Source organism: Coregonus clupeaformis, chromosome 21 (assembly GCF_020615455.1).
Source record: "Coregonus clupeaformis isolate EN_2021a chromosome 21, ASM2061545v1, whole genome shotgun sequence".
Lineage (NCBI taxonomy): Eukaryota > Metazoa > Chordata > Actinopteri > Salmoniformes > Salmonidae > Coregonus > Coregonus clupeaformis.
Window position 1 is genome coordinate 58,059,011 of NC_059212.1, and position 9,318 is coordinate 58,068,328.

A 9,318-nucleotide genomic window follows, 5' to 3' on the forward strand; every position below is an offset into this window, starting at 1 on the left:
AAATATTAAAAGCTCTTTATAAATAAATACACATAATTGTTTTCTCTCCCTCCCTCTCCTCTATCCTCTCTCTGAACATCTCCCCGGTGTCAGAAGGGCAGACGTCTTTATGTGTAATTTGAGTAGCCTAGCTACATATCTATCTGTTCTTTCTGCCAATGAATTTTCAGTCCACGGAAGACTTCTGCCTAACGGCCACAAATATACCATCATCATGGTCGTCAACATCCCATTGCTTTCACTGACAATTTACAGCAACAGGGTGAGCTTTTGTTTTCCTGCCTAAACAACCCAAGGTCTTTACAAATAGTGAATTGAATCTACTGTATCTGGTGTTTGCACATTTGTCATTTTGTGCCCCCAAAAGAGGCTTGTATTAGATAAATATAAGGCTTTGCTACCACCTAGTGGTCATGATCAGTTATAAGACAAAAGCAACAAAAACATCTGTCTGTCTCGCGCGCCGTCCAACGGTTGTATTGGTTGGTTTGACAAGCTCTAATAACTTGGATGAGCAACCTAGTTAGCTACATGAACTGTTCATTGTTTAAAGAGTAATTACAACGAATTAAGTCCATACAATACATATCTGCTGATACTATAGAAAGGTGGCTAGCTAATTTAGTTTGTTCACCACTTCAATATGCAGAGGGAACATAGCTAAGTGCTGCAATTATCTAGCTACCTGAACTTGATGTGCTACTGTAGCTAGCTAGCTAACGTTAGCAGAGTAGCTAGATAGCCCGGTAGCTTTTATATTTTACCCATTCTGCGTGTTTATCTATCATAATACACACCACCCGCTCTTTGTCACAGCTATGGAGAGAACCCCAGCTACGGATCTCAGCCTAAAACCCATCGTGATCGCAGGCCCTGTGATCCGGGACAAGAAGTTTTTGCAATGGCTGGGCAAGGTCCTAGAGCTCAGCTGGCTGCGTAACAAGGACATAGAGGAAAGGCCATAGATTTTAGCTAGCTAGCTAACTGCCCAAACATGAGTTTACCTATCATTTGGATATACCCATTTGCCCATGTCTCATTGATGTTACACCTGACTTGAACACCTATTCCATGATGATAAACACCTGGTTCAACTCTTTGTGTTTCCTTCAGGAGCGAAAGGGACTGTTGGGAGAGTTGCTGCCCTCCTTCGCTAATGGAGCTGTCGAGAGCAACGACTTCCTCTCGCTCCAGGAGATCCTAGAAAATGTGGGCAGTAGTGTGTGTGTGTTTTTATTTCGGTACATTTTCTTCTCTCACACACACTTGTCTTGCATACACTCCATCTCCTTCTCTCCCTCCTTCTCAGATGGATGTGAACTGTGGGGACTATGACGGCACCAAGCCCCTGCTGAAGGCCTGTGAGATCGGTAACCTGGACATGGTCAAGTACCTGCTGGCCAAAGGAGCCTCCCAGCATTTGAAAGACCGCTTCGGAAACACACCCCTGCGCCTGGCCATCATCAACAGGTAGCCCACTAACCCTACTCTACTTTGTCAAAGCGTCATTGTAAGTAGCCTGCCTGGAATATGTCTAGAAGTGGACTAATATAACAACATTGAAAGCACACACATTAAAGCCAAATAATGGTGGCTGACATTTGCATCTCAGGCATTATGAGGTAATAAAGTTCCTGAGGATGAGAGAGGCGTCGCTGGCTATGCCTGCAGTGAGGATCGGAGTGGAGCTGCTGCAGTGAGTAACTCCTCCTTATTCATTAACATGAATCATTTTGAGTCCTGCTTTCATTATAAAAAAATAAAATGCCACTCTTGTTATAGAAATATTGATCCATGTCTCTCTCTCTCCCTCCCCTCCTCCCTTTCCCACCATCTCCCTCCCTCTCTCTCCCACCCCGCCCTCCCTCTCCCTCTCCCTCTCCCACCCCCTGCCTCCTCTCTCCCCCACCCCCTCCCTCTGTCTCAGGGTGGTGGCAAAGAAGGACTACCAGCTGCTACATGCCTGGGCTCTGTCTGGAGTGGACATGGACTCTAAGGACTACAACGGACGCACGGCCATGCACCTGGCTGTCAAGATGAGGGACACAGTCATGGTCCAAAGGCTGCTGCAGTATGGGGCAACCCCGCTGGTAAGAACCAGGGTCATATTAGTTTGTGAAAAACATAGCAAAACTAAGCAACTGAAAACGAAAACAAACATTTCTTATTGGACAAGTTCATGTAGTCCCTCCCAGTTCCTCAAAGTTTCGTCCCGTTTGCTTCCATTTTGGGCCTAGTGAATACAGCCCTGATGTATTCAAATGGGGTAGACAGAAGGAGTGGTGTGAGGTATAAGAAGCCCTGGGGGGCAGTATGGGGCCACCCTCTGGTAAGAACCAGGCACTAAACGGAAGCAAACAGGCCAAAACGGGGAGGTACTATCTGAACTTGTCCAATAAGAAACACTTGTTTACGTTTTCCATTGCACAATGTTTTGAAACATTTTGCTACAGTGCGACCCTGCTCATCTCAGGGTGGGGTAGGAGAGGTAGAAGAGGTAGTAATTGAATCTTCACCAAAGCACTGTAGCAACTGGACTGTTATGCATCCTACATGTTTTTACTCTACATTTAGGGTTTCAGCAGCATCCTCAACATACCACCACTAAATCTGACAATTGAAATGAATGTCCTTTTTTCCAAATTCACCTACCAGCTCGATCCACTCCTCCACCTTACCTCACCTCTCTTCTCGTGTCCTTCTCTCTCTTCTCCTCTCTTTCCTCTCCTCCCCTCCCACCCAGGAGATAGATATCTGGGGCCAGACTCCGGTGGACGAGGCCCGTAAAGGCAACATAATGGGGATCATGCTGGCGTTCCACCCCCTCTTCACCGAGCAGCTCACCACCAAGCTGGCCTACCTGACCTGCAAGGCCCAAGCCCAGAGGAACAAGTAAAGGAAGAAGCCCCTGATTTGTGTTCCAAATGGCACCCTATTCCCTACATAGTGCACTACTTTTGACCAGGGCCATAGGGAATAAAATAAACTACTTTTGACCAGGGCCCATGATAACGCTTGAATAAATAAACTTTGATTTGACTTATTTTGTTCATACAGTTATTTTAGTTATTTTGTGTGTCATATATAGTCCTGCAATAGCCTACTACTAATACATACGTTGAAGTGGTCGAACAAATAGACAACAACAGAAGATGAGGGTATGAAAATAAAGGTTGGTATAAAATAAAATACATTTGGGGCCGTCAACTGCCAAATGTTGTCGAACGTTGCAGATATAAATGCCATGAATAGAGCTGATGTGAATCCTGCGACCGGGAGACTCATGGGCGGCGCACAATTGGCCCAGCGTCGTCCAGGGTAGGGGAGGGAATGGCCGGCAGGGATGTAGCTCAGTTGATAGAGCATGGCGTTTGCAACGCCAGGGTTGTGGGTTCGTTTCTCACGGGGGGCCAGTATTAAAAAAATATATATATGTATTCACTAACTGTATTTCGCTCTGGATAAGAGCGTCTGCTAAATGACTAAAATGTAATGTCATGTTATTCTGCATGTCAGGGGCATGTTTGTTCTACGTGGCCTATTTCGTTCCAAAACGTTGCGTCCTGCAACGTTCCAAAACGTTGCGTCCTGCTGAACGTGCCCCAGGATAAGCTATTTCATGTCGACTTCTTGACAATAGGTGGCGCGCGTACTCTACTTCCCTTTTTCTACCCCGTGGGCAGGTTTTACGGCGTCTACGTTTCAGGAATCCATCCAGTCTAAGCAAACCCTCATTTAAATTGCAAATAGAAGGCTAGGGCAAGGTAACTTGATTTTAGCCTGATGGAAGAAAATAAACAGTGGTGTGAAGAAGATAATGTAGGATGTGAAGAAGATAATGTAGGAATAATTGTGGATCAATATATTAGTAATCCGTTTTATTCTTGTCTTGCAGTGTATACATATGGTTCAGAGGATCCGATGAATGGGAAGACATGAGCATGTGTATTAATTTCTAAAATCGATGTTAATCTATGCAAGAGTCTAACAAATGATTTGTCTGTATATTCAACAGAAAACGTTGCGATAATAGTTGGATTGTAATGGATAGAGGAGATGCAACCAAGAAGAGTAGTAATATGTTCGGACTCTGCATCAGTGTTGTGTAGTTTAAGATCTGGAATGACGTGAGGATTAATGGTTAGAAATAATGATGCAGTTGTTGGGGTTACAAAGAAATGGTATTGAAATTCAGTTCTGTTGGATTATGGCTCATACAGGTGTTTATGAAAGTGAAATAGTAGATATAATAGCAAAAAGAGCAGTGAAAAATAATATTGTGGATATACAGGTGCAGTTGGGTAGAGAAATTAAAACATTGATTCGGAAAAATGGGTTAGATTGCTGGCAGAGGCAATGGGATGAAAGTAGGAAGGGCATACATTTTTATAATACAAGGAAATCTGTACGGGAGATAGTGTCATATAATGGGAACAGAAGGGAGGAGATTGTGTTGTGTAGGATGAGATTTGGGCATACGGGATTGAATTCATTTTTGATATTGATAGGTAAACATGGTACTGGATTGTGTAATGGCTGTATGGTAGAGGAAACGGTTGAACGTGTATTACTATTTTGTGAAATGTATGTAGAAAGGGAGAGGTTGTTTGACAGGGGCAGAGAAGTTGGACGGGAGTGGGTGGTATTTTGGGTGGGGGTGATGGGAGTAGTGAGGTTTGTATGGAGGTATTGCATTTGATTAGAAATCCAGGGTTAGTTAAGATAATATAGTGGTTTAGAGAGGTCGTCACACTCCAATACACTAGGTGGAGGTGTATGCACTTGTCAGTTGGTTGCGATTCGCTAATAAAACTTAAAAAAGAAGGGCGAGGCAACTACTGTAGCACATTTTGAAGTGGCCTGCCTACTTTCTATAGCCTGGAAACTATGACTATGGGTTTTTTTCCTTACCATATTGTTAAGACATAGGCTACATTGTAACCACGATGTTTCTGTCCGTAGAGTGTCTAATTTAGATTGTTGCAGCATATGTTTATGCAGTCATACCATATTCAACTAAATTTAAAGACGTGAGATGTTTTTTAATTGTTTGACTTTACATAAGGCGAGTGAAAAAAAATGAAAGTGTGTTTCGTCGTGTGTGTGCTGAGCAGCATGGTAGTTTCTTGTTTGGGAGAAAATAGTCGTTTCGAGAAGTCATTCAACTATTCCCCGGGAATGGTGCAAGTCCTCCGGGAGACACTCACGGATTTGTCCGAGGAGGCGCACGGTTACCTGGTCCACCTTGTCGGGGCGCGGTCCGTTGAAACTGCACAGAAGGTGAGGAACAAAGAATAGCCTGCTCTAAGTTCAACTTAACAGTAGTTCGAATCATAAATTCTTAGGCTAATGATGGCAGTTCTTTTGTCGAATTAGGTAGGTGCATGTAACAACAGGTCGGCCTATACGGGAACCCTTTAGTGACCCTCTAGCAATTCTCTGTTCTCTCCCCTCCTTTCAGTGTTTCTTTCAGGTGGTCAGGTATCTGGCTGAGGCAGCGGCCATTGGAGCGAATGTGGTTATGAAGTACCTCACCCAGTTCCTGAGGGCAGCAGGAATCGATGGTAAAGAGCTGCTCTAGGATCATTCATGACAATCTAAAAGACAAAACCGATCCTAGATCAGCACTCCTATTCCCACTTTATGAATACAGGCCCGGAAAGCTATTGCAATACTCCAGTCAGTCACCAATACTGTTCCCAGAGAGCTAAAGCATGTCTTGTGCAGGCTTTTGTCTCAGCCCAGCACTAACACACCTAATCAATGTCTTGATGAGCAGTTGACTAGTTGGATCAGGTGTGTTAGAGCTGGGCTGGAGCAAAAACCTGCACAACCTGTAGCTCCCCAGGACCAGGGCTAGTACCAGTGCACTATTCAATAATGGAACAGACAGTTGTCTATTGTGTCATCTATTGATTGATCTCATATCGTGCAACATCAACACAAAACCCATGTACAGTACAATGGTACACTCATGTTGTAATTTACTGTAATTGTTCTCTGTAGACACACACACAACACAAAACTGGATGAAAGTCTGACCTGCCAAGGGAGCACTTTACCCACCGACAGACATGCCCTATATTAGGTGTGTGTGGGCCAGATGGGAAAACCATTTTCTCCACATTGCCAACAGTAACCTACTAGGCTTTGACTATAACTACCGGTACAATAATTACATAGCAACGTACTACAAAGACTACGTTTGTGCCACGTCTTGGAATGGAGACAAGTAAAGGGAGCATTTTAAGAATGCTAGGACAGAAAATGCACTAATATCATGTATCTCTCTCTTTCTCTCCTCCAGTTGAAATGCCTGTTAACAGTATCACCCCAGATGCTGTGGTCTATATCGGTCAATGGCTTCTGCTGGCTCTCATTGGCTACTGGCTGCTGTCTCTGGCCTTCCGATTGGTGGCGTCCACTCTGAGGAGGGTCCTGTGGCTACTGAAGCTGGGTGTGGTTTTAGGACTGTTCGGCCTGATCCTAAGTGACCGCAGCGCTGGAACAGAGACTACTGCGCTGCGTTTGGCCGGCCTGGTGAGCGTCTGCGTCCTATTGGGTATCGGGCATTCTGACACCGGGGGTGACAAGACCGACCTGGAGGATCAAGTAAGGGTGCTAGAGAGACGAGTGAGAGAAATGGAGAGGAGGAAAGAGGAGTGAGGGAGGGAGTGAGGGATGGAGAAGGTGGATGGATGGGAACTGAAAGGCCTTGTTTTGTATATAATCTAGGTCTAGGATTGTAATAATGACTTTGTACATAAAGCATTGTTTTGTTTGAAAATGTTTTCGTATCGTTTTGCATAATAAATTTGCCAATTATTTTGTGTAGGTAGCCTAGCGGTTAAGAGGTTGGTCCAGTAACCGAAAGGTTGTTGGTTCGATTCCCCGACTAGGTGAAAAATCTGTCAATGTGCCCTTGAGCAAGGCACTTAAACGGATAAGAGCGTCTACGAAATGACTAAAATGTAAAAAATGAAAACAGAATTGACAGCAGATGTGATTAGCTTGTTTAAGGAAATAGACAGACAGAGTATGGTGTTTTCTGTTTATTGAGGTGGATATGTGCATGTCCTACAAACTATAGTACTATAAATGCTATTGATATTCATAGAATAAAAACAAATGAAACATTCCATAAGGTCTAATGATATGGCATTGGAAATCATATTTGTCATGTCTACAGTGATCTTTCATTCTCACTCCTCTCCAGTTATGGATAAGAGCGTCTGCTAAATGACTAAAATGTAAATGTAAATGTTATGGCGGCATTCAATGCAAACAAGTTATCAAATACAACAAACGGATACATACGTCCTATTACCTACATTTGAGATTGTTACATTCCTTTAAAGCGTGTTTGTAGGGGGGAATGAGACAGTTAGTGAGAAAAGCAGTTCTGTAAGAACGTTTTAAGTGACTCCAAAAGGTCGAGCTGGATCAAGCGGCATCTGACCTTCTCCTATTGAGATACTCCCCTTGTCCAACTAGGGCCAGGAGTTTTTCCTGTTCTGGTTACATGGTCTGGAAATGCCCCATCCCTGAATATAATGTAGAATTCATTTTCCTCACCCCCTGACCTTACCAGGGAACCTAACTGAAGCAACCAGGTCGAAACGGGTAGGGACTAACTACATTTGTCCCAAAAATAAATGCTTATTTCCATTGTAAAATGTTTTGCTACGGTTTTCTTCATTGTGCACTTATGAATACACCCCAGGAAAATCTCCCCTTGGTAGAGGAGATGAAGGCACTGGGTGCGTTTGAGTGGTAAGGCTTAAGCAAACGACTGTAGAAAGTTGAGGAGTGAAGTCGGGGAGGTGAAACTGCGACAGCCAAAAGTTGGACACATGGTTTTACAACAAGGCTCAGATGAACATAGCAGTGTTGCCATTGTTATGAAAGTATTTCTTGATCATGTTAAAATAATCTAGTGTCCAACTCTCATATCACACACTCATAAATTGAAATCACGTGTGTATTACATTCATTTAGTATATATCCACTGTATACATAAATCGAGGCAAAGTTGGTTCCTGTTTCAGTCATGTCTTTGGTCACGTTCGCGTGGGTCAAATAAAAACACCCTGATGATTGGTTGACAATAGAGCCTCCCACAATGCAGGTGATGGCTACAGGATGAAGATGGTGAAGAGCAACTGCAGTAACTTGCAGTCGACTGCAGTGAAAACTTCATGATCTTTGATCACATAATTTTTGTAAAGTTCATGCAGTCGACATGTAGGCACAAGTCGGACAATTTTTATCAAGATAATGCAACAGACTTTGAAAGGGGGTGATCAACGGTGGTCACCGACTTGACAAAAGTGATCCACTCTAACATGTCCACTGTCTGTAAAACCTTCAGGAGTACTTCATTGTTTAAAAGACAACAAAAAAATGCATTAAATAGGATTTGATATTTAAATACCAAAATGTGCCTTATTTTAGGGGGATGCAGACGATATATATACAGTTGAAGTCGGAAGTTTACATACACTTAGGTTGGAGTCATTAAAACTCGTTTTTCAACCACTCCACACATTTTTGGTTAGTCGGTTAGGACATCTACTTTGTGCATGACACAAGTAATTTTTCCAACAATTGTTTACAGACAGATTATTTCACATATAATTCATTGTATCACAATTCCAGTGGGTCAGAAGTTTACATATAAGTTGACTGTGCCTTTAAACAGCTTGGAAAATTCCAGAAAATGATGGCATGGCTTTAGAAGCTTCTTATAGGCTAATTTACATAATTTGAGTCAATTGGAGGTGTACCTGTGGATGTATTTCAAGGCCTACCTTCAAACTCAGTGCCTCTTTGCTTGACATCATGGGAAAATCAAAAGAAATCAGCCAAGACCTCAGAAAAAAATGTGTACACCTCCACAAGTCTGGTTCATCCTTGGGAGCAATTTCCAAATGCCTGAAGGTACCACGTTCATCTGTACAAACAATAGTACGCAAGTATAAACACCATGGGACCACACAGCCGTCATACCGCTCAGGAAGGAGACGCGATCTGTCTCCTAGAGATGAACATACTTTGGTGCGAAAAATGCAACTCAATCCCAGAACAACAGCAAAGGACCTTGTGAAGATGCTGGAAGAAACAGGTACAAAAGTATCTATATCCACAGTAAAACGAGTCCTATATCAACATAACCTGAAAGGCCGCTCAGCCAGCAAGGAAGAAGCCACTGCTCCAAAACCGCCATAAAAAATCCAGACTACGGTTTGCAACTGCACATGGACAAATATACTTTTTGGAGAAATGTCCTCTGGTCTGATTAAACAAAAATTGAACTGT

At 43.1% G+C, this 9,318-nt stretch overlaps 2 protein-coding genes across 5 annotated transcripts; both read left to right on the top strand.

Moving 5' to 3' along the window:
- Positions 1-172: 172 nt before the first annotated feature.
- Positions 173-2,988, top strand: si:dkey-9i23.14 (L-asparaginase). 4 transcript variants are annotated; one of them, XM_041841329.2, is made up of 7 exons: positions 442-482; positions 817-953; positions 1,114-1,209; positions 1,310-1,470; positions 1,613-1,696; positions 1,928-2,090; positions 2,744-2,988. In XM_041841329.2, the coding sequence occupies exons 2-7, from the start codon at positions 819-821 to the stop codon at positions 2,894-2,896; spliced, it is 792 nt and encodes a 263-aa protein (XP_041697263.2). In that variant the 5' UTR covers positions 442-482; positions 817-818; the 3' UTR covers positions 2,897-2,988. The 4 variants fall into 4 exon arrangements, with proteins under 4 accessions (XP_041697260.2, XP_041697263.2, XP_041697262.2 ...); XM_041841328.2 differs by having other exon boundaries at positions 469-554; XM_041841327.2 differs by lacking the exon at positions 442-482 and adding an exon at positions 489-608.
- A 1,825-nt stretch (positions 2,989-4,813) lies between these two features.
- On the top strand, positions 4,814-6,759 carry tmem109 (transmembrane protein 109). Its single transcript, XM_041843039.2, has 3 exons — positions 4,814-5,280; positions 5,462-5,564; positions 6,308-6,759. Exons 1-3 carry the CDS (start codon positions 5,080-5,082, stop codon positions 6,664-6,666), a joined length of 663 nt encoding a protein of 220 aa, XP_041698973.1. The 5' UTR covers positions 4,814-5,079; the 3' UTR covers positions 6,667-6,759.
- Positions 6,760-9,318: the final 2,559 nt, after the last annotated feature.